Source organism: Rosa rugosa, chromosome 2 (genome assembly GCF_958449725.1).
Source record: "Rosa rugosa chromosome 2, drRosRugo1.1, whole genome shotgun sequence".
Classification (NCBI taxonomy): domain Eukaryota; kingdom Viridiplantae; phylum Streptophyta; class Magnoliopsida; order Rosales; family Rosaceae; genus Rosa; species Rosa rugosa.
In genome coordinates this window covers 20044598-20070313 of record NC_084821.1, presented here as the reverse complement: position 1 = coordinate 20070313, position 25716 = coordinate 20044598, and the positions used below count along the sequence as shown (strand labels likewise).

The window sequence follows — 25716 nt, the reverse complement described above, 5'->3', positions numbered from 1 at the left end:
TCCGAGTTCCAACCAAACCAAACTTAACAACCAAACCAAACAAATAACAAATAACAACCTCATCTCCAAATTGCAGTTGAGCTCCATCTCCAAACAGCCACCCAAACAAATAACAAACAAATAACAAATAACAACCTCATCTCCAAATTGCAGTTGAGCTCCATCTCCAAACAGCCACCCCAACTTGAAAACCAGCATGGCAATAGGCAGCAACTAGTATCACACATAAGCTAATTTCTGATTTTCTGAACTGCAAGTTGCACACCAAAACAGCAGATTAACAGTAGCGCGCGCACACCAAATCAGTAACAAAATCACACCACCAAATCAGTAACAAAATCACACCACATTTACACATTAGTTATCACCATCAGTAACCAAATCAATTTGAATAGATTAACAGTAGCACAGTCACACCAAATCAGTAACAAAATCACACCACATTTACACTATAACCATCAGTAACCAAATGTCCAAATGCCCCCAAACAAAAGAACACGAATTATCACCATCAGTAACCAAATGTCCAAATCAGTAACCAAAGAACACGAATACCAAATCATACCTTTAGAAGTAGACTTTGCAGATTTTGGAGGCTTCGCAGCAGTACTTGTAGACGGTGCCTGAGTTGAGGTTTTGTCTTCATATTCTGCGAGTTAAAAGAAAAAAAAAAGGTTACCAACTGAATAAGTTGTGTAGATAATGAACATCAGTAGTTGAATAATTAAAAACTTACCTTTCTCAATGTCTTCATAGAGTAGCACCTCCTCGATGGTTGGAACATACTCTAGACCCATTATTCCTGGACTCTTAAACCAATTTTGTAAGCATATAAGGGCTTCAACACTCCTAGGAGTTAAGGAACTCCTGTGTGGATCGATTACTCGCTTGCCTGTGCTAAAGCACGACTCGGAAGCTACTGTGGAGACTTGAATGGCTAGCACATCTTTTGCCACAGCTTGCAAGTTTGGATATTTCGATCCACTGTGCTTCCACCAAGTTAAAATTTCAAAGGTTTCCCCCACTTTAGGCCTCTCGAAGGGATCAATAATGTATCGATCAACTTCACACTCCACCACAATTTCATCGCTGTTCTCAAGTTCTTTTGCCCAATTATCCATCATTGCGGCCATCTTGCCACTAGCACCTCTCATACCAGAATGCCTCGATCCATTGGTGACCTTCTCCTTTTGATTTGAGGCTGAATTCATTGAAGCTGCATATGTATCAGTCAAGGCTACTAGCAGATCTTTGACCTTTGCTTCCCTCTCTTTAGCTTCACCATCATCCATGCCCAACTCCGTCTTGCAAATTTGAGTGAAATTTCGAAGTTTATACCTAGGATCAAGAACTAAGGCAACCAAAAGAAGCTGATTGACATCATCGATGTTGCCAAAATATTTTTGAAACTTATTCTTCATCCTCACTGCCATCCGACCCATCAACGCTGCTGTTTCATTCTCATAAGCCATTCCAGGCTACCACAGTCCATCAATCTCACCCTCTATTGCCACAATGTCATGGAAAGCTGATTGGGCAGTAGGCTTCAAAGTTGCACTTATCCTCAATGTAACGTCGTAGAAAACTCGTAAAAACTGGCAGAAAATGGCAGCCTTTTCCCAATCGTCATCATTAGGTGGTCCGACCCTCTTCCTACGAGTTTTGGACTTCACTTCCTCCACCACTTCTAAATCTTCATCTATCACATCTTCTTCATCGAAATATCCATTATATTGATGCACATTCTCTTCACCTAACCGAACAAAGGCCTTTTTCAATGCAATTGCTGTGTCCAACATTAGAAATGTGGAGTTCCACCTAGTCGAAACATCAAGAATGCAAACTCTGGTGGTATCCAAAATTTCCTTCTCAACACACAACTTGAATTCATCGAGCCTAGAAGAAGAAGACCTCACATACCTCACTGCATTTCTAATTGAATCAACCGACTTGTCCATAATAGACAAGTTGGATCTAACTACGAGGTTCAAAATGTGAGCCAAGCACCTCACATGTAGATGCTTCCCTCCCAAAACCGGGGGACTTGTCCAATTCAACATCTTCTTCCGAACATACTCCACTGCATGTTTGTTGGCAGCAGCATTATCAACCGAAATGGTCAATACTTTATCTATCTTCCACTGCACCAAGCACGTTTCTAAAATCTTCCCAATGCAGCGGAAGTTCAGTATCCTTTTATGCAAATTCCAACCTCTATCGATAAAATGCGCTGTCACCACCATGTAATTGACATTCTGTATTGATGTCCATGTATCGGTGGTCAGACACACTCTGTGTTTGCACAACTCAGCCCTAAGCTCCTCTTTTTTGGCATCATACATCGCTAAGAATTTCTTCACAATGACCCTTCTGCTAGGGATTTCCCATCGAGGAATGGAAACCGAACAAAAGTACTTAAATCCCTCCTTTTCTACCTGACTAAAAGGTAATTCGTCCATAACGATCATCACCACACAGGCCTCTGTACAAGCTTCTGGACTCCACTGTCTCATCACTACAGAATTGGCACTCCCATCACTAGTCAACACCTTCTGTCCTTCCTCCAAATCTAATCTACCAGGATATTTTTTGCACACATTCTCTATATGACGTCTAAGAGTTGAAGTACCATTAAAAGATGAATTAGCTTTGAACACAGTATCACAATACTTACATCTCGCTTTGCTGCAATGTCCGACTACATCCTCCTTCCCATCCTGTTCCGAATTCGCCGAACTCGTAAGTGGTTCGTTAAACTTCTCAAAATGCTCCCAAACATTAGACCGGCAACTGCTGTTTCGAGTCCGACCGGAATCCTCCCTCTTTCTCTTCGCTGTCTCCGCCTGGCTGGAAGCCGTCTCACCGCCACCAATCGCCGCACCGCCCTCAGTGGATGGATTCGCCGGCACCAACTGATTCCCAGAAGTGGCCATTTCGAACAAGAACGAACCTTGAGAACTCAACACAGAACGAAGCAACCTTGTCCTATTATTGATCACCTCCACATTCCACCCACTCCAAACTTCTCAATGCAACCAACCCAATGAGCTTAGCTTCCCCGGACCTCAGACGATGCTACAAGATGTCGGATAACTAACCCAATGAGCTGAGCTTCCCCGGACCTCAGACGATGCTCCAAGATGTCGGATAAGAGCCCAGAAGCATAGAACGACCAGCTGAGCTTCCCCGGACCTCAAACGATGCTCCAAGATGTCGGATAAGAGCCCAGAAGCATAGAACGACCAAAGAGCCCAGAAGCATAGAACGACCAGAAGCTTCAGTAGGATTGGAAATCTGAAATTGAAATTGGGATTGGAAATCTGAAATTAGGGTTCGAAGAAAAGAGAGGCAGAGAGTGAGAGAGATGAGGGTTCTTCGAAGAAAAGAATTTCCAGAGAGTGAGAGAGATGAGGTCGTTTAGCTAAGTGGGGGGTTTTTCTCGTTTTAGGGTTCGAAGAAAATAGAGGCAGAGAGTGAGAGAGATGAGGGTTCGAGGCGGAGAGTACGAGAGATGATGAGTGGGGGTTATGATCACCTGTGGTCAATTTCACGGTATACTCAAATAAATGACCTATCACAGAAGGACATATGGCAGTAATGGGACTAGGGGCTTATACGGGCTATAATCCGGGCTTTTACGCATTAGAGATACCAGGCCCGGGACCCGCCCGTTTTATTCGTAAACGGTCCGGGCCTCAAATTTTCATCTTTTTTTTTCTCAAAGCCCGGCCAGAACCCGGCGGTCCTGACCGGTCCGGTCCGGTTTTTCGGGTCAAAACGCCCAGCCCTACTTCAAAGTGTTCTCCCAAGATTTCTAAATACTTTCATATAAAATGACATCCTCCTGGTAATGATCGTATTAAGCTGAATTTTGATGGTGTTGTTAAGGAATGTAAGGCTTCTATTAGGTTTGTTCTAAGAAACAATGATGGCTAATCTTTATTTGCGGTCTCAAAGAAAATTGGAGAACCTAGTGTTTTGGTTGCTCAAGCTACTACTCTAAGAGATGGTCTGCTGCAAAGTTTTATAATTACTCAAAGCTTTTGGTAGAAGGAGACTCTCAAGTTCTCATTGACTGTATTCTAGGCAAGCATGACACACCTTGGCAGATCTTGTCTTTGTCTTCCCCTTAGGCCTCGTTTGGTTCACGGACTATAAATCAATTCCCTTGTCTTTCCTATGGGGATGAGAAATTAAAATTCCTGTCCGTTTTCTTTTCCGATGTTTGGTAAAATTGTTCAAGAAAAACTATTTGATTTTCCTTCCAGTGTTTGGCTGGTTCAGGAAATGAAAGAGAAAATATATCAATGTTCCAATAATACCCTTGTATTTTAAAATTTATCATCATGAATTAAATTGGCAATAACACATTTGAGTATGGATATTGTAGTCCTAAATTTTCATAATAAATGCTGGGAAAGAAGAAAGGAAAATCAATCCCATGAATTTTGAAAGGAACCATCTTCCACCATATTTTCCCCTTTGTCAGGAAAATAGTTCCCAAGTTTGTGTCTACCAAATAAAGGAAATGAACAATTTTCCTTTCCTGATTCCTCAAATCTGTGAACCAAACATGGCCTTACTATATTCCCAGTGTTCCATTTAGATTAGCTGGAAGGGGGGTTCTTAGAGGATTCCAGTTGTAGTTTGTGTTCTGTTGTGTTTTTTTTTCAATGAATAATAAAAAAAAAACTATGGAGCTACGAAATTCATTTAGCGATGGCATGGTTAGGTGGCATTCCCAAATTGCAAAACCGGTGAGATCATCCGACTACAATCGTTTCGGTTAACGGTTTAACCGAAGATTCGATTTAAATGAACCAACAATAAGCAAAATAAAAAACATATAAGGATTTGTTATATCTTCTCTCCACTTGTTTTTCGTCAAGTCGAGTAGTCAAAACTGACATCTATTCTTCTCGTTTCTATTGGAGTACTTGCAAGATGTTTGTTATATGCTCCAGTTTACAAACATCGCTTAACATATATAAATTTTTTTACCATAATGTTTTGTAAAATGATACTAAATTTTCAATATCATTCCATCTGAATGTTATGGCCAAACTTTGGCATTTTTTTCAAGAAAATTTTAGGAACAGTACACCAACTAAGGCCCACTATGCATTTGTGTACATGAACTTACAAATTATGAACTTCGGTACACCAAATGTAAAGTCCAACTCACTATATATACACGACGTCATTAACACCGCTTACTCTTATGTCATTTACTCATTTGTTAAATGGTAATTTAATACTCTTGCACTATGACTCTTTTTTTTGTCCAAAAAAAAACGGATCTCCTCTCTCTCTCTCTCTCTCTTTCCCCCCACATACCCAAACCCAGAAAGCTCTCTATGAGCCCTGCGACCACCGCATCTCCTCCACCTCGCAGTTCCGAAATTCGAAGAGATCTTGCTTCAGCGGCGAGAGATTGGGAAGGTCGTCTTTTGGACGAATGACCTTCTCGGCCTCAGAAATGTATATGGTTATTGGTTCTTCTCGGCCGAGGAGAAAGAGGGCAAACCCAATGGCCCAGAACTCAGGGGAGGTGTAGCAGGTCTTCAAGATGGTGGCGATGCGGCAGATGAGGGTGTACTAGGACTTGCGAAGCGAAGGAGAGAGATGATGGAGGCGACGGCAGGCTCGAACTTTCGCTTCTTGGAGACGTGTTCATCTAGCCTTTGCTTCAGGTATTGTTCATCTTTGAAATCCATCATATTTGGGTTAGACTGGTTTCTGTGTGTGAATGACTAGTTTTGATGATGAAGAAGAAAGATTCAATTGGAATTGGAATTGGAATTGGGGTTTTGGATGATGAGCTGCGAGGTGGATTACAATATGGAAGTCGATTACGGCGCAGAGATGCCGGGGAGCAGTGGCTAGGCGGTTGGCGAGGTGGCGGTCAAGGTCTTGGGCGGCTTGGTGGTGGAGCAAGTAGGGTTCGGGTGGGTTTTGGGAAAAAAAGGAGGGGATGGCGGAGGATGGAGTGGAGGGAATGACGATGGTGGTGTGGTAGTGGCGGGAAAGGAGGTGGTTGCAGGTGAGAAAGAGAGAGAGAGAGAGATGGGTGGCTAGAGTAAGGGAGAGATAGAGAGTGGGGTGACCAATTTACCCCTCAAATTATGTCAGGTGGCAGAGGTTCTCACGGTGTCATTGACGTCATGTCTATATAATGGGTCGAGCTTTAGATTTCGTGTACCAAAGTTCATAATTTGTAAGTTCATGTACATAAATGCATAGTGGGCCTTAGTTGGTGTACTGCTCCTAAAATTTTCATTTTTTTTTTCAATAAACATTCATGTTTTCTAGATACAAGTAAATATTATGATGGCTTTCTCTATAAATCAATTGGCTTTGCTTACAAAATGGTTAAAATGATATTATATAAAAATTTGCGTAAGTTTATAAAAAGGGCTAATTACTGTTTAGTACCCTGTGCTTTTGGTCCAACATCAATTCAGTCCCCCGACTTCCAATTTCATCAAAAACACCCCCACACTATTATTTCTCCACCCAATAGGTCCATCCGTGATAAATCAGTCAATTTCAGTCGTTTAGGTGCTGACGTGGCGATCCAACTCAGCCCAGGTGGGGCCCACACGGAAGTGAAATTCCCAAACTGACCCTGGCCAACCAAATATGAAAAAATCCAAAATAAATTCCAATATTTGAGGTTGGGGAGAATCGAACCCACACCAACACCTTTCATTTGCAAAGGCCCAACCACCAGACCACTTGCATGGTATTGCAATATTACAAACAAAAATAATATATGTATAATAGTTTAAAAAACTCTCCTTCTCCACTCATCTCTCTCCTCCTCTCCTCTTCTTCTTCCTCTGTGCATTCCCAGTTTGCCGGGCTTGCTTTGGTTCCTTCTTTCATGTCGTCGTTGCTTCTGCGTCTGGTGTGCAGTGTTGGGCAGAGGCTGGAGGTTGCCGGAATTCGATTTGGAGCAGATCGGGTCTAGTGCTGCAGGCGGGTCGAGTCTGCAGGCGGTCTGGGCTGTAGGCGGAGGCGGAGGTGAGCAGCAGCGCGCTGGGATTGCTTCCTTAGGCAGTGAGGCCGGTTTGGGCTGTAGTCCGGCAAACTGGGAAGGCACAGAGGAAGAAGAAAAGGAGAGGAGGAGAGAGGTGGGTGGAGAAGGAGAGTTTTTTAAACTATTATACATATATTATTTTCGTTTGTAATATTGCAATGCCATGCAAGTGGTCTGGTGGTTGGGCCTTTGCAAATGAAAGGTGTTGGTGTAGGTTCGAGTCTCCCCAACCTCGAAGATTGTAATTTATTTTGGATTTTTTCATATTTGGTTGGCCAGGGTCAGTTTGGGAATTTCACTTCCGTGTGGGCCCCACCTGGGCTGAGTTGGATCACCACGTCAGCACCTAAACGGCTGAAATTGACTGATTTATCACGGATGGACCTATGGGATGGAGAAATAATAGTGTGGGGGTGTTTTTGATGAAATTGGAAGTCGAGGGACTGAATTGATATTGGACCAAAAGCACAGGGTACTAATCAGTAATTAGCCCTTATAAAAAATAATGTTATGTAATGCTCAAGAGTATAGAAATTCTGAACAAAATCAGCTCATTATATGATAATAAACGATTTTACAATTCACGTTTTTGGTGTCTCAATATCTCTAACACTCTATAAAACTTTGATCTCAAAATGATAATTAAATATAGATTTCATTAATGCTTGATTACCTTTATTAGGGCTGGGATTGAGCCTGGCCCGTGTAAAATTTTTAGAGCCCGGACACGGACCAGAATTTTCAGGCCGAGTTTTCAAGCCCAAAAGGCTAAAATGAAAAAATAAATAAACAACAAATCTGAGAACAGATCTTGCTCCAACCCTATTCCTCCGCTCTCCAAAGCCACCTAACCACCACCATTGAAAATCTGGGTTTATGGAATCAAGCTCAGACTTCGATCCTCTTGCTCAAACTCGGACTTCATTATCGAATCAAGCTCAAACTTCGTTATCCAATCAAACTTCCAGACCTTGTACAACTCAGATCCGTCTCCGATCGGCATAGCTACAGAAAAACTAGAGAGAGAGATTTTGGGGTTGAGTAAAGACAAAGTGATGTAGGACGAGATTTCAGCCAATTTCAACAAAGAATCTCGAAAAGAAAGAAGCGTCTCTACATTAAGAAGAATGATTTGAATATTGGAAATTGGTATTCAAATAGGCTTCTTAATGATAAAATTAATCATAAATTACTCTTTTGGATATATCGGGATTTTCGAGCAAAATCTTGGTTGGGATTCCAATTACATATTTGAGTAATATTCTTTAGTATCTAGGATTCTATTTCCGATTTTTATTTAATGAGGTGTAATTAGGTTTCCTAGTTTTAGTCTATAATAAATTGTTCTTTTTGTTTTCTAGTTGCATTAGGTTTATGCTATGTGCCCTATATAAGGCACCTCTTAGATTGTAATTTTGATTCAAGTTATCAATAAAAAACCAAATATTAGATAAGTTTCTCTGTGTTTCTTAAGGTTGTGCCCGTAATTGCTAGTGGATTTTAGCTCATCTCATATGGCTTTCGACGCTTGACGGAGCCTCTTACTATCGTGTTCACGCTTCCCGTATCATTTGGTATCAGAGCGGGTATCGCCCGCTCCTTAGCAGACGACGATCCAAGGGAGAAGTTCACTACCGCCAACCTCAACGACGCTGGTCGTAGAGTATCTATCAAAGAAAATTTCGTTGAAGAGGAACATGCCAAGGGATTCACCCTAGGACAACCTCATCAATCCAAAACAAAAAAAAAAAAAAAAAAGAAGAAACATGGAGCGCTGGATATTCACAATGCCGAATTACAACGACTTCCGAACTACATGTGTCATCAAAGACACGGTATGCTCTATAATAATTGACAGTGGTCGAGCTCACCGGCGAGTTGCACAGAATTTGGGCGTTGCAGCGGTTGGACGCGGTCGTTGTCAGAGCGACAGCGGTTAGACACGGTCGAGCTCACCTGCGAGTTGCAGTGAAACCTGGGCGAGAGGTCGAACCTCGCCGGAGTTGGAGATCGGGGAGCGATGAGAGAGAGAGAGAGAGAGAGAGAGAGAGAGAGAGAGAGAGAGAGAGAGAGAGAGAGAGAGAGAGAGAGAGAGAGAGAGAGACATAGAGGCAGATGTAATTAATTAATTAAGTGAAGGACAAAACTGTCATTTTGCTTTAAACAGGGTAAGTGGGAATAAAAATCTGTTGCTAGAGTAAATGGGATAACTTTGCTTCATTTTAGTGCTTTTGGTCAAGAACCTTTTTTTTAAAGAACCCGGACCATTCGGGTCAGAACTAGCACGGGTTTCGAGTTTTTGGGCTAAATGCCCAGCCCTTAGCCGACTCCTTTATTGTGAAAGAGACGAGCGGAGTGTACGACGGGTGACCAGAAATAGTAAAATAGAACGCCAAGAAAGACCGATGGACAATCAAAAATTCAAAATGAACAAGCACACGCGGTGACTCACCAATCCGTGGTCCAACCAAGGCCAACCCAATGGTCTCTATTCTTCCGTTCTTTTCCTTTGAAGAAGCGAAACTCTTTTCATTCAACACCTTCGTCCGGACGGTGTCTCACTGTCTCGTTGTTAACGTTCACATTGACAAAATGGTCCTTCTTCTTTGGTCGCAAGCTAGTTAATGCTTTATCTCCTTGTTTGTCTAATAGTCGTTTTCATGAAAAAGAATATTTTTGATATGCCAAAACTACCCAATTGAATGAGGGGATGAAATCTGCTGTCCCAAAAACCCTCTCCCAACACTATCCCCATGTTTTGATTGGCTTAGAATGATTAAAAAAATCATTATCTTAATCTTTCTTTCATTTTCTAATCTTAATGGACCAATCAGAATATGGAGACAGGCTTGGCACATGGTTTTTGGGGACAGCAGATTTCATCCCATTGAATGAGTGGTTATTAATCAGAAGGCAAAGCTAAAATAAAGTTAAAAGTCATAATTACCGAAAAAAAAAAACGAAAGTAAAAGAGTCCTAAAGTAAAAGGTTAATCTTCTTTCTTGCAAAGCATTTTACATTCCCAATTCCCAACACAACATGAATTATGAATTATGAGACCAATATACAAACTACACAACGTAAGCACAAATTAGCAAATAAGTCAACGATGTACACGAAGTCAATATAACTGACTTTACGTACGAATCACCAAAAAAAATATATATATTAGTGAGAGCAACGTGCCCTACTAGCCACCTACTACATTCTACTATACACAATACACTTACGCACTTCGCCTACACTGTTCACCTTTATCTGATTAGTTCATATCAGTACCACGTCTTGATATACTCAAAAATTTGAGTCCACCATTGCGTCCAATTAATATGTGGAGAAACAGACATATGCATACTATATAATTTTTACCTTTTCGGACAATAAAATAAATATATCATGAAAATTTGAAATTTGTTAGAAGAAAAACACATTATGTGCCTTCGTCAAAGTGATTGACGGAGAGAGAATCAAGTAATTAGCAATCACCATCAATCAGCATGGATCAAGGACCAATCAGTAGTTAATGTCATCATTGTAATTGATATTTCCGTTGTAATTCTCTCCCTATATAAAGGGGCTATGAAATGAAATGAGTAGACCAATTTCAATTGTCATTTTAGTTTTACACGTTATCAGCACGCTCAGAGCAAATAACCAAGAGAAAAAAAATTAGTTTCGAAAGAAAAAACCCAAACCCTAGAAGAAAAAAAACTTTTCTTCTGCCGCCACCAGCAAAAAAAAAATCTTCTCTCCCCGGCCGCGCATCAGCTCACCCTCCTCCCTGCCAACCCCGCCTGCGCAACCTCTAGCCCAGCGCCTACAACAGAGCGGCTCCTCGCACACAGCCCAGCCCCGCCCAGCACGCTGCCAGCCTCCGAGCGGCTCCTTGCACATAGCCCAGCCTCCGCGCGCGCACACCACTGCCCTCCCTTGCTAGCACAGCAGGCCACCACCCGCCTACGCCGCCCCTCGCAGGCCCAGCCTAACCCAACCCCGCGACCACTTGATTCCAGCCCACCAGGCCGCGCACTGCAGACCTCCGCTCCCGCTGCCAGCCATCTGCAAACCAGTAGTAGATGCGAAGAAGACGAGAAAAAAGAAAAAAAAGAGAGAAGGGACCCAGCCCACAAAAAAAATATATATATATATAAAAAAAAGGCCCCAAGAACAGAAGGCCCAGAGAGAAAAAAAAAAACAAAAACAGAAGAAAAAAAAAAAAAAGAGAAAAAAACAAGGCTCAAAAGAGAGAGGAAGCGGCCCAGTTTTTCTCAAGCTTAAAAACATCGCTACGCAAGCCTGCATTAGCACGCGCGTGCGCTAGGATTGTTTTATTTTCTCGAAATCAAGTATGTTTTCTTTATTTTATTTTATTTTTTTAACCAAGCATGTGAATTTTATTTATCTTTTCTATTTTTATGCATGCTTTATACTTTATTGTTTATGCTTTTATTATATTTTGTTATTGAGCATGTTTAATTAGATAATTTTGATCATTTGAAGCATGCCTTATTATTTATGTTTTATATGATTATATTTAAGCATGATTTATAATTATGTTTAAGCATGCTTTATATTTTATTGCTTATGTTTTTATTATGAAATTTTAAGCATATTTTGTGACTTTATTTTACGCATGATATATTATTGCTATTATTTTTTTGTAGCATATATATATTTTGTTGTATATTTGTGAATTTTGAGCATGCATGTCATGTAATTTATTTTTATATGCTATGTTTTATTTATTATTAAATGTGCTATTGTTATTTCTAGAATGCAACATATACAATCTGCTTTGCCATGATAATGAAAATTCATGCGCATTATACACACACACACTTACCGTGATAAAGTATTTTCACATAGCATCGAAAAAAAAAATGTGACCATTACGAATCTTGGTCTTGAAATCTAATTCATATGTTTGGAAAATAATTCACGTGGATGTCTTTATGACTGCGTAATTTATATCTGCCCTCTTGTTTATGTAGATGGTTGATCCAACTCGACCTGAATTTGACATCTTGGACTCAGAAGGACTTAAGTACCATCGTTAGGTTTCCGATGTAGAAACTGCTTTTGTGGCAAAAGACTACACTGCCACCATTACCGACCCCAAACATAATGAACTATCTAATAAGGTGAAAGCAAATGCCTTAATGTTTCTGAGGCGACATATTGATCCTAGCCTACGCTGGGAGGTACCTTCAGTTGAAGACACCCAAAGAACTGTGGGATGCCCTTAAGGGATGTTTTGGGAACATTCATGACACTTTGCTCCCAGAACTGGCCGTTCAGTGGAATGGAATTCGCTTGCTTGACTACAAAAGGGTCAATGACTTCAACAAAGACATGTTGCGCTTAAAGGCATATCTCAATTTCTGTGGAAGGGAAATCACAGAAGATGATATGATCTACAAGACTCTTACCACCTTTCCTACTTCAGCGTTTATACTAGCGAACCAGTATAAGTTGGAGTATGACAACAAAATAATCACAACCTTCAATAAGTTGATAAGCCTACTGCAAGTGGCTGAGAGACATAATGAGGTTCTCTTGAACAACAATGCTAGGCCTGAGGCTAATTATGGAAAAATGAAAGGTGGAAAGAACTCCAATGCAAAGGGGTTTGGACGTGCTAATCCCTACCCACGTGGCAACAATGCACCATGTGGAAAGGGAGGTGGAGGTGGTGGAAACAAGGTGCAAAAAGGCACCTAAGAACCCTTCAGTCAAATAGGATAGAGTTGGCAATGAACCATGCTATAGGTGTGGAGTCATTGGGCATTGGTACAAGAACTGCCAAGCAAGCAACATAGTTGCAGCCACTTACAAGAGATATAGGGAGTCTAAAGAACAAGAAACTCACTATATGGAAGAAGGAGGCCATGACCCAGATGTCAACCTCACAATTGCAGACCTCAATGGCAACAAGGAACTTGCTCAGTCAATGGATGCACTAGTTTTTGACTGACCTGCTTTATCTATTTTCCAAAGACAGTTGTGAAGGCATAATGCCTCATTTTTAATTAGACTATTATTTGGTCTTAAAGAATAGTTTGATGAATTAGATTTCTGAACAAAGACCTTGATTTGATTATCGTTAGCTTATTAATAAATTTTGAATTTTATTCTGAAGCACTGAATTTATTCAAATTTATTTACTACACATATTTACATGGTTCAAAATTGCACTATAAAGATGTAAAGCAATACATCTAGGGAAACAAATTATTAGAATGAAAAGATTATCATTCTACTAAAATAGAAATACTCTAAAGAATATGAGATATATTTAAAGTCACAGACGCTCTATATGCACCAAGAGCTAATCGAACCTTGTTAAAGTTTCAAAGATATTCGTGCCAACGGTTATCTTGTAAAAACATACTGTGAGAATGGACTTGAATACATTTATATTACCTCTAATAAATGTGGAAGGAAACGCATTTTAGAGAAACTTATGAGTCGATCTAGTGGACTATACTTCACTACGATTCGGATGATTGAATCCTATGTTGTCACCAACAATGAAATGTGGGACACTGACTCATACAGGCTTTGGCATGACCGCCTAGGGCACCCCGGTCGTGACATGATGATCCGTATTTTAAAGAACTCATATGGACATCCCTTTTTTCGAGTGAAAAATAAAATGGGACAAAAATCCGTCGCACTGCAAGGTGTCGGTCCTAGTACTGCTCAAATGCAGTCATTGCCTTATGAAGTACCAGAAGCACTACCTCCCTCCCATTATGCCTCATTAACTATTTCAAAGGCAAATCACTCGTTTTGTAAAGCCTGTTCTTTAGCAAAAACAGGATCGAGACATTCCTATGCTAAAGATACAAAACAAAACATTCCATTCTTACAAAGGATATAAAGAGATATCTGTGGACCTATCCATCTAGAATGCGGACCATTCAAGTACTTTATGGTTCTGGTGGATGCTTCGACACACTGGTCACACGTCGCTTTATTGTCCACAAGAAATGCTGCAAAACTCCTAGCACAGATTATACGTTTAAGGGCTCACCACCCTAATCACCGTATCAAGTCTATAAGGCTTGATAACGCTAGAGTTTACATCAAAAGCATTTGATGATTATTGCATGTCTATTGGGATCGATGTAGAGCATCCTGTACCCCATGTGCATACACAAAATGGTCTCGCAGAAGCCACCATCAAAAGGCTACAAATGGTGGCTAGGGCATTGGTTATGCGCACCAACCTGCCTATATCTGCATGGGGTTATGCAATATTGCACGCAGCTTTACTTATTCGTTTCAGACCCACAGCTAGCCAACCATTTTCTGCGTACCAGTTGGTAACTGGATATGAGCCTGACATTTCACACTTACGCATATTTGGTTGAGCAGTATATGTGCCTATTGCGCCCCCACAGCGCACCAAAATGGGTCCTCAGAGACGATTAAGTATTTATGTTGGATACGAATCCCCAACAACTATCCGCTATTTGGAACCCTTGACAGGCGATCTCTTTACCGCTAGATTTGCAGACTATCACTTTGATGAGACAGTCTTCCTGTCGTTAGGGGGAGATAGGAAAAAGGATTTTCCAAGGGAACAACAGGAATTGTCGTGGTTTGTCCCCACTCTGTCTCATTTTGATCCCCGCACTTCACAATGTGAAAGTGAAGTGAAAAGGAATAATTGATCTTCAGAACGTAGCAGATTCGATGCCTGATGCGTTCACTGATATCGCAAAAGTGACGAGATCACATATACCAGCTGCAAATGTGCCTGCAAGGTTAGAAGTCTCCAACAAGGGGCACGGTGCTGTAGATAGAGGCACTGCAACCAAACTTAGTGGAGGTGTGGTTGAGGCCGTGGCTCCCCAAAGGAAGAGGGGGAGGCCACTTGGTTCGATTGACACTCACCCAAGGAAGAAGAGGGCGAGTAAGGCACAAACCAATCATCAATGTATAGAATCCCTCTTATGAGATTGTCTCTGATTATAGTTATGTCCATGAATCAATACTGGAGGACGCTCCGATGTTTAAAATGATTCCAAAGAACAAAGAAATCTCAAATGATTATGAGAGTGCGTATGAGTTGATAGAAATATCTTCCACACACATTGATGATATATACTGTTGCTCAAGGAATCATAGAGCACGATGATATCAAACCACGCTCTGTTGCAAAATGTCAACAAAGAGCAGATTGGCCTAAATGGAAAGAAACAATCCAGGCAGAATTAGATTCTCTAACAAAGAGACAGGTATTTGGTCCGGTAGTTCTAACCCCACCAAGTGTAAAGCCTGTAGGACATAAATGGGTCTTTGTCAGAAAGCGTAATGAGAAGAATGAAGTCCTGAGGTACAAGACTCTCCTTGTGGCTCAAGGTTTCTCACAACGCTCTGGAATTGACTACGAGGAGACATACTCTCCCGTAATGGACGTTATAACGTTCCGCTACTTAGTTAGCTTAGTAATTTCCGAAGGACTGGAAATGCAGCTCATGGATGTGGTTACTACATATCTCTATGGGGATCTAAATTCAGAGATATATATGAAAGTGCCTGATGACCTTACATTACCCAAGTCAAGTGACTCTAAACCACGGAGTGCGTTTGCAATTAAGTTGAAACGTTCACTTTACGGAATGAAGCAATCCGAGCGGATGTGGTATACCCGTCTAAGTGACTACTTGATTGGGAAGGGATATAAGAACGATGAAGTATGCCCCTGCGTATTCATAAAGAAAACAAGTTCCGGATTTGCAATTGTAGCTGTATATGTCGATGATATGAACATAATAGGTACTCTTGATGAAATAAGAGAAACCGCGAGCTACTTGAAATCCGAATTTGAGATGAAGGATCTTGGGAAAACTCGATTCTATCTAGGCCTTGAACTAGAACACCGAGTTTGTGGAATACTAATCCACCAGTCTGCGTATGTCCAAAAGTCAGGCGATATAACATGGACAAAGCGCATCCTGTTAGCACTCCCATGATCGGTCGAAGCTTGGATGCAAGGAAAGATTCATTTCGTCCAAAGGAAGATGACGAAGAGGTGTTGGGAGCTGAAATTCTCTATTTAAGTGCAATAGGCGCATTATTGTACCTAGCCTAATGTACTCGACCAGACATTGCATTCTCAGTGAACTTGTTAGCTAGATTTAGCTCAGCGCCAACACAGCGTCACTGGAATGGTATCAAGAACATTTTCGATACCTAAAAGGAACCATTGACTTAGGACTGTTCTTTCCCTACAAAGAGACAAGAGGGACCGCAGATGGAACTGCAATCCCAAAAGGAAATGTTGATGGCGAAAGCGCCACTCACTACACCGAAACGCCAAATGACGTTTTGGTTGGTTTTGCTGATACTGGGTATCTCTCTGACCCACATAAAGGTCGTTCCCAAACTGGTTATGTATTTACCAGTGGGAACACGACGATATCTTAGAGATCAACCAAGCAAACCCTTGTGGTTACCTCCTCGAACCACTCAGAGATCATTACTCTACATGAGGCAGTTCGTGAGTGTGTATGGTTAAGAGCTATCATCACACATACTCGAGGGACTAGTGGTTTAAGTTCTACCACTGAAGAGCCTACTTGCATTAATAAAGATAATGCAGCTTTGCATCGAACAGATGAAGCTAAGGCATATCAAGGGTGATAATACAAAACACATATCACCAAAGTTTTTCTAAAATCACCAACAACAGGCCCTCCTCAAGATTCAAGTAAATCAAGTAAGGTCTAAGGAGAATGTGGTAGATTTGTTCACCAAATCATTGCCTAAGGCCATATTTGAGAAACATGTGAAAAGCATAGGAATGTGAAGACTTTCCAAGCTCCCTTGATTAATGTAAGGATCAGGGGAAGGTGTAGACGTTAAGGGGAGTCTAACACACACATGTCATCCTCAAATGTAAAAGGTGCGTTGTGCTCTTTTCCTTCGACCAATGTGTATTTTTTGTCCCACATGGTTTTTATTGTTACTTGGCAAGGTTTTTAGTGAGGCAACAACTCATGCACCATTTCATCTTTGACTTGGCACAAGGGGGAGTGTTAAAGGAAAAACACATTATGTGCCTTCGTCAAAGTGATTGACGGAGAGGGAATCAAGTAATTAGCAATCACCATCAATCAGCATGGATCAAGGACCAATCAGTAGTTAATGTCATCATTGTAATTGATATTTCCGTTGTAATTCTCTCCCTATATAAAGGGGCTATGAAATGAAATGAGTAGACCAATTTCAATTGTCATTTTACTTTTACAAAATTTCGTATATCATAGAAATTTACCAGATTAAGAAAAGGATGACATAAGTAATTACAAGTTAAATAAATTACTTGAAACAAATATATTTGAATTGATTAGAACCAACGTCCCCCCACCTGTCCAAGCTGGCATTTCTGATTCCTAGTAATTTAGTTTTGGGGTCTACACCATAATGTCGTAAACAACTAGCATTCTTTTGTGCACTAAATCTCATTGGACCTTAAAAAAAGAAAACATAGTTGTAAGATTCACGTGAAGGGGATTTAGGGACAAAGTTCCATTTCACGTATAAGATTTCAGATGGGATCATTCTTGATTTTACTAGATTAGATCATACTAAATATTGTTATCCTCATTGTCCAATTGGTTATTTGGCTCATTAAAAAACCTAATTAACTAATGTTTTTTTTTTTGAGAGATAATTAACTAATGTATTGAACATGGATAACGGTATCCCTTGCAACTATCCACAACAAAACTTACTGAAAAAGCAACTAGATAGTCTTAAGAAAGAATTGAAATTGCCGGATTTTATTTGCATAAGTTGTATATCTAATGTGCTAATTTTATAAAATAAAGAACATTTATCATACATTTATCATACTCTAGAGCGTGATAATTATAATTTCATAGTTTGAATAGAGAAAATAGAACATTAAAACTCTTTGCAAATTGATTGAATTCACAGTTCTATTCATGTAATTTTCTTTTTTATTTGATTCTTAGAGCAACTCCAACAGATTCCCTATATTTTGATTTTTCTCTACTTTAGGGAAAAATAAGTCTCTTTTGCTCCAACAGATTCCCTATAACTATCCCTATTTTAGGGAAAGTGAGGAAAGAGAAAACCAAATTCCCTATATTTACAGCAAACTCTAAAATTTTAAGGAAGAATATGGAGATTTTAGAGATTGTTGTAAAATAGGGAATCTGTTGGAATTGGAGAAAAAAAAAAAGGCTAAAGCTTTGACTTTTGCTTCCCTATAATACAGAAATTATAGGGAAGCTGTTGGAGTTGCTCTTAGCTCTTCCGCGTGAAACATTTAAAAAAAAAAAGGATGGATGGTTCAGTCTCATCGGAAAATTTATATCCACGGCCCCAATTATACACGAGGGACCATACTCACTCATGAAGTCATGATGGTCCTCATATGCTCTTTTTTTTTTTTTGACAAGTAGACAAGTACAAATTTGGACCATTTCTCGATTTATGCATGTCATCCTTGCGCAGGAGCATTGCGCAGGGGCCATACTCTGCCCATTCAACATTCACCATCTCTAGCTCTGCTCATCCGGATGCCATTTGAATTAAATTCAGACTTGAAACGAAATTGGTACACCCAAAAATCAACTTCTTTTTTTTTTTTTTTTGATACGACCCAAAAATCAACTTCAAAGTCTACGAACCACCCAAAGAATTTCAAAAAAGAAACGACGAGACTTGTAAAAGCCAATGGGAAAGGGTAGTAGATTTGACACAGCTGTATTCTTATGTGCATTATTTTTCTTACGGGTCCTTCTCAGCATTTTCGTACCAACCCTACCAATCATTTAATATTCATTTTTAATTTACACCAAAAATTAAACCAACTTACTAACCCACCACCACCAAGAACTTAAACAAGTAAATAGAATTCAAACAGAAAAATTAAATTAAACCTTGAGAAATTTCAAGGAAATCGTCCCTGTTAGAATTACATTACATATATCAAAATAAAGATAATCTCGATCGCATCCGTCACCTAAATACGTGAACAAATTTAGAAACAAGATACAAGAAATTCATAATTTCAACCAAAAAAAAATTCTACCCAATAATTTCCGTAAATTACCCCCCTCCTGGAACTCTTCATTTTTCTTTAAAATTGAGAAAGGAAAAAAATTGTTCTTGTTTCCGCTAATTAATCTTCGAACCCGGTTTTTTCCCAAATTGCATTTCTGACCCGGCTGAGATCCCTCCCCTTCAGCGTCCTCCCCACGCCTTCGTGAACCGAGAACGACGCGATTCTCGTCCTCGCCATCTGCCTCGCCAAAAACTCGTGCGGCGGGACCCGCACGCTCCCGTCGTCCAAGTCGTCGTCGTCGTCGCCGCTCCGCCGGTTTTCTCGGTACTCGTCCCTCAGGATCTTGGACCAGTCCGGAATGCCCACCGGCAGCGACGCCGCGGTCCCGCCGTTCCGGTCGCCGGCGTCGGAGCGCTTGGACGAGGCGGACTTCTTGGACGCCGCCGAGGAGACGACGCGGGAGCTCATCGCCGGCTTGCGGTACTCCGGCGAGCTGGACCGGGCGAAGTTGTAGATGTCGGACTCGTCGAGTTCGAATGCCGAGTCGGCGCCCAGTGTCTGGTGGTGGTGATCGGTCGGGAGGTACCGGTAGTTCGGCCTAGCGTAGTAGGTTTTACTAGTCGCCATTGAAGAAGAAGAACAAGAAAGGTTCAAAACGCGGCGTTTTGGGGAAGGTTTTGGTTTTTTTTCTTTTTCTTCTCTCCGTAGAAAATGAGTTTTGGCTTGGCTTGGTTTCTTCGTAATGAGAATTGTGAACTTTCCTCTGCTTTTATAAAGCTCGGGCTGGCCGCTTGCCTAATGGATAAGGCTTCCCCCTGCGGAATTACTCAACTACCCCTCAGCTTTCACGGAAAACGACACGTCAGAATTTCCTTTTATCCATTTAAGCAGTTCAGTTCAGTTCAATATCTCGGGTGGCGGGGCCGGGATCCCATGCCTCGCGGGGTTCAATGGCGGAGGTTTTCATTGGACCCACTCAATTCCACCGAGTGGAGCTCCGTACGTGGCGGTATTTCAGAGGTGGAGACAGAACAGTGGTGTAGAATCGTCTGCGGAGGGATTTATCCTTCTGGTAGTTGTAAGCACGAAAAAGGAAAGAGAGAAAAAAACTGACTGTTGTAATTGGTTTATCTACTTTTTGGGGGAAAATAATATCTTTCCCAAAAACTTCGGCGCCTTTGGTTTTGAAGCGGTGGATAGTCGCCACGTATGGTTGGGAAATTGAAAGCGTAACGTAAAGATTGGGTATAGCGGACAAAAGGAGGGGCAGTTTCGGGAATGCAAAAATCTTCGCACTGGTAGTCACGACTCACGAGTTTTGTCGCGACGTAGATGAAGGGAGGAAGAAGAGAGCAGAGGGGGGTTCACCTGACCGTAGTTCTAGAAATACTGAGGGCACAGTGGTCCTGTTTCGACGTTCGAGGATACGCGACACGTGTTAGGAGTACACATGTCTTCGCCACGTGGCGGGGTTTGGTATCACAAACGGGCGAGGGCATGTTGGCACGTGAAGTGGGGCCCTCTAGAGGGAGTGTTGCCAGCTGGGCCTTGGCCTGCGCAGACGCGACAGTCGAAAATATCTCGAATTTATCGCGACATATTGAGGAGTTGAATGGGAGAGAGTAAGCGGGTCTTCAGTCTTCACGCTTTAGCTGACCAAAAAAAACAAACAAAGAGGGTCTTCACGCTTTGCTTATGAAAGGGATGTGATTCGCTGTTCAAAAATAGTAAGAAGAAAAAACGGGAATACTCAAGTCGGGTCCAGTCCACCAGTCCTTTTCTATTAATTTTTTATGATATGCTGTATTCGAGTTGCAGATCGAGTTATCTTTCCGTTGTGTCACCGCTGCGAAGCAAATAGAGCCGTCTGGAGCGCGTTCTTTGCTAGTATGTGCCTGTTTGAATACAAGTGTTTAGTAGAGTTTCATGATATTATTCCAGGATGTACTCTAAGTGCTTATTGTAATCAGGGGTTTAGGCTCAATGTCCCCCCCTTGTATTCGACTGTTTCATTAATCAAGGCTTGAGGGCAGCCGCACCAGCCCTTTATTAAAAAAAAAAAAAAAAAAAAAAAAACTTACAATAAAAAGCCTAGTAAACAGAGATTGGTTGTGACTGGTTGATGTACTTATTAGGCTGACCTGAAGAAGTACATGACCCAATCTCAATAAATCTTGATTTAGTAGGCATTCTAAAATAAACGATACAAAACCTAATAAAAGGCCGAAAAGATAAAAAAATACACAAAAGTCGGAGCCCAAACAAACAATAGGAGGCCCAATAGAAAACAATAAACAAAAGAAAACCCTAATTCTAAACTGCTCCTTGTCTTCAGCCGCCACAGATCCAGCACCACCAACGTCCACCATGGCCTTCGTAGCTGAATCCATACATGGGACTCCAAAATTGCAGCTTGAAGAGAGACCCCTACACCAAAGCCCGATCAAAATAACCCTGAAAATGGAAAAAAAGAAGAAAATAGAAGATCTAAACACAAATTCATCATCATCCCCACAGTAGAAATCTGCACCATAACATGAGATTTGCAGCCACAACTCAGAGAACAAATCTGGGCAAACGAAGCCCAGAACACATGGAGCCAATAGACCCCGATAATAGAACATAGAAGGAGGTGGTGCATGCACCCGAGCCAAAGCTCTACCTATCTTCCGAGTGAGACGCGAGAAATCGCGTTTGAGAGGAGTCACTGCAAGAACCAAACCATGGTACCGATTTGAAAAGGAAAAGAAAAAATCTGGGCAACAAGATCTGGAGATGAGAGAAGGTGGGTACAAGAAGGTGATGGGTGGTGAGGAATGAGTTAGAGAAAATTTGGGGCTAAGATACAGACAGAAAAATGGGGCAAGATGGAAGGAGAAGGGAAGGAGACCGGAGGAGAAAAAAAGAGATGAAGCAAAAGGCAAAAGCCTCAGATCTGAGACATAGCTTGTAATACCCCGAAAAATCCAAATTAAATTCTATGGTTTTTTAGAAATGATTTCACGATAGTAGGAGCGAGTACGAAGCTTGGAAAAGTTGTGGAATTAGTTCGAACGATTTTATTTTCGAAAACGAACGTTTTTAGGGGGTCAACAAAGTTGACTTTTTATACGTTCAAAATTTGGGAAAACTTCCTTCATGAAAGTTGTAGAGCTCGTCGATACGAGTTCGTGGACATGTGGAACGCATTATTTGGAGTTCGTATGAATAAGTTATGAATATTTGAAAATTGAGAATTTTCTATAAATACAAAAAAATCAGATTTCTCAATAAGGAAACCCGAAAATTTCCAGATTTTTCTCCTCCTCGCTGCCTTGGCTTCACGGCGTCGCCACGACTTCATCCGGCCACCTATGGCCATGAAATTGATATCAATCTCTTCGCCTTGAAACCAGCTTTCCATTCATATATGTCTTGCATCCTATCATTCACCATAGACAACGAATCGAAGCAAAGAAGGTCAGACCATTTTTCATGCATTTCTTCAAATTCCAGCCAACTCCGGCAAAGGTAGGAGGGGAGACCAACTGGGCTTTGTTCGCCTTGCCATGCTCTATAAACTCACCAAGTTTCACATCTCGATTCAACCCGAGGAAGACGAATTTCAGATTTGAGCGATTTTGGGCGATTTCGGCCTCTTTCTTCTTGAGGTAATTTTCGACCACTTCCGGTCATTTTTAGACTTCATGCTAGTTAGGAAAGTGGTTGGGCTTGATGAGATGAAGAGGAGCAGCCCGGCCCCGACACCATTGGTGGTGGTCGGCGGCGGCTCTGCCACTAACTCCGGCGGCCCTTTCCGGCCAACTCCGGGGGTCAAAAATATAGTTTCTGTGCATTTTTAGATTCTATATTTCAATACGATCATTTCGATATATTATACGCAATTTTCGGATATCGTATGATTTAGTTATGAATTTTACGATTTCGAACGATTTCGATTGTTCGATTAATGATCTGTGAAGATCGGACCGTCTGATGGACTTGTAGTTTTGATATGTTGATCGTATGACTGTCCCAATGACCTTGTGTGGTCATGGGCGAAGATCCGACCGTTGGATCTTCGTATAATTGCAAAACAGTGATTCGGGAGGCGATTCGTGAGAATCCGTCCGTCGGATTTTTATATAAGTTAGAATCCGACCGTTGGATTGTCGTTTAAGTATGTTTTGGAATTGTTAGCTAAATTCAAGTCACATTTGATTAGGTGATTGGCGGATTGATTTGGCGGACGATTCGTAAAATCGTTGTTGAGCTGTTTAGAAGACGCAACGGGAATTAGAGGTGAGTAAACCTCACGTGGTTCATATTACGAACCCAATATATTTAATTGCTTTATTTTGCAATCATATGAACTATTGTTGGTGTATTAGACATTCCTGTGTGAATGTCTGTATATATATTATTACGTGAAATAATATGTATTGTTGGAGTTGTGTTGAGTTATTGTTGAGAAACAATATATTGTGAGAGGTGTTGAGTTTTATTGTTGAGGAACAATAAATTGTTGTGATCTGTGGAGATCACTAGGTCACGAGGTGACCATGGCATCTATTAGTGAATCACGCTCTCGTACCGGGCTGGTGGTTATTAATAGTATTAAATCGTAATCACGTCTGTGGCCGGACGAGTGGTTACGTTCAGTTAGAGCTCTAGTCTGTCTGCCAAATGTGGAGTGACCTTATGAGTGAAATTGAGAGTAACTCATAAGTGTCTATATATATGTGGTAACCTTATGAGGGAAATTGAGAGTAACTCATAAGGGTCTATATATATATAATGAGTCTGTCTGCCAATTGTTGAGTAGTGATGTGAGGGTAATGTTGAGGTTACTTGAGACTGTGAGGGGTCTTATGTGAGAAGTGTTGAGGATACTTGAGTCTTTTAAGAATGAGTTCTTAAAAGAGAGCCTCAAGAGTATCCTTCCTTTTATGGTGATCGTGTTGAGTTATAATAATTGTAAGGAAATAAATCAACAATTCTTTCTTGTTTACTCATACTGGCTGTAAAAAGCTTACCGGGTTTTGTGTTGTTGCAACTCCCGGTACACTATTCAAATTGTGTAGCGGGTATTCCTACAGGACAGGAGAACCAGGACGGTGATCGTGCGGTTAGAGCAATTGTTAGAGTTTTACAGCAATTGTAAGTTGTGAGGTGTGTTATGCTCATTTGAGCTTTACAATATTGCTTGTGAGAGTGAATTGTAATAATGAACTCGAAGTTTCGAGATTTGGATTTTGTAATTGTAATTATTCATGTTTCGGATTTGAATTTACTATTCAAAATTCGGGGCGTGACAGTTTGGTATCAGAGCGTAAGGTGCATATTTGGTGATGTGTCAATACCTTCCGAGTGATGGCCCGTCTGCAGCGGATCCCCATCGTGTGCTCTTTGGTATTGGCTAAGTCATTGGGTATGCGTGAGTGTTGGGAGTTGTTTAGGCCGCTAGGTCGTTTAGGGAACGTGAATACATTCCCTATAGTATTGACTTGGTTAATATGAATTTGTATTTGACTTATACTGTGTTTTAAGTGTTATACAAGTATTAGCCAAGCATACTATACTCCTTAGGTGATGGATATTCGAAGGGGTTGTACTTAGAACCTTACAGTTGTCTTGTAGGTTCGTATGAGAATAAGTTCAGTGGCCGCGAGTTACAATCCTTGAGGAATAGGAACCTCTTGATTCAACTCTGTTAAGTCAACGAGGATTGTTTTATGGAAATGAGGTTCTTTTGATTGTTGAAGTGTTTGGTTGAAGGCATGGTCTGGACCTATGCTCGTCTGTAATGTGGATACGAGTATTAATCGATGGTAATTTTGCCTTTTTAAGTTGGATATACTAATGTTCTTGAATAGATTCTTGACTCATGTGGAGTTGTGAGTAGTGTTGCGGTTAGGGAAGGAATTATTGCGGTTACTTCTTCCTTGTGCTTGTAAGTTGTTAAGCAGGGTTTAAGGTGCGAGACAAGAATTTTATTTTGTGCTCGATGGTTAGAGAGGAGAGACCATTGTTTTGGGTTGTCGTTGAGTACTATAATTCCTTCAGAATCAAGATTGTTGGTAGAATTAGAATTAGTAGTAGTTTTGGTGATTCTGAATTTGAATTGAGTTCGCGAGATGTGTCTTATATACGTGGTTGATGTTGCTTGCATCATTTTGGAACGATACGTTACGATTCACAAGGAAAACTGGATTTGAAATTTATTCATTTGAACACCATGGGTTGATGACCTGACCGTGACTTGTGAATATAGTTTTGTTCAAGTGAATGAAATTGAATTTTGTGGCCTTTGTGTGGTGAACTAGTTTTCTTAAGTTTTGGATCGTAGTATGGAGATGGGCTGCAGTGAATTTGAAGTTGTTGTGTGTTTTAAGTTTAAGTAGGCGGGACACTTAAAGTTTTGCAATGGAGTTGATTTTGGTGTAATTAATTGGGAGAGTTAGAATCAGTTCTTGTGAATGATGTTGGATGAGAGTGTGGTGATTGATTTTAGGTGTTATAGTTAAACGCAATTTCGGATATTGATTTTAGTGATTTTGTTAGGTATCCATAGTGGTTCAAGTGAATTACTATGTGATATGGAGTTTGATTTGATTTCTGAATCGCTAAATGTTAGGGATTGAAT

At 40.9% G+C, this 25716-nt stretch overlaps 1 protein-coding gene and 1 long non-coding RNA gene across 2 annotated transcripts; one reads left to right on the top strand and one right to left on the bottom strand.

Moving 5' to 3' along the window:
* Positions 1–18936: 18936 nt before the first annotated feature.
* On the bottom strand, positions 18937–19847 carry LOC133731649 (protein S40-4-like). Its single transcript, XM_062159039.1, has one exon. It carries the CDS (start codon positions 19716–19718, stop codon positions 19209–19211), a length of 510 nt encoding a protein of 169 aa, XP_062015023.1. The 5' UTR covers positions 19719–19847; the 3' UTR covers positions 18937–19208.
* A 2488-nt stretch (positions 19848–22335) lies between these two features.
* Positions 22336–25473, top strand: LOC133733767 (uncharacterized). The gene is made up of 3 exons (XR_009857887.1): positions 22336–22741; positions 23296–23372; positions 24155–25473. It is a non-coding gene; the product is annotated as an uncharacterized LOC133733767 (long non-coding RNA).
* Positions 25474–25716: the final 243 nt, after the last annotated feature.

Coding starts and splice junctions, on each gene's coding strand:
- LOC133731649 (XM_062159039.1), bottom strand. CDS start 19,718: ATGGCGACTAGTAAAACCTACTACGCTAGGCCGAACTACCGGTACCTC.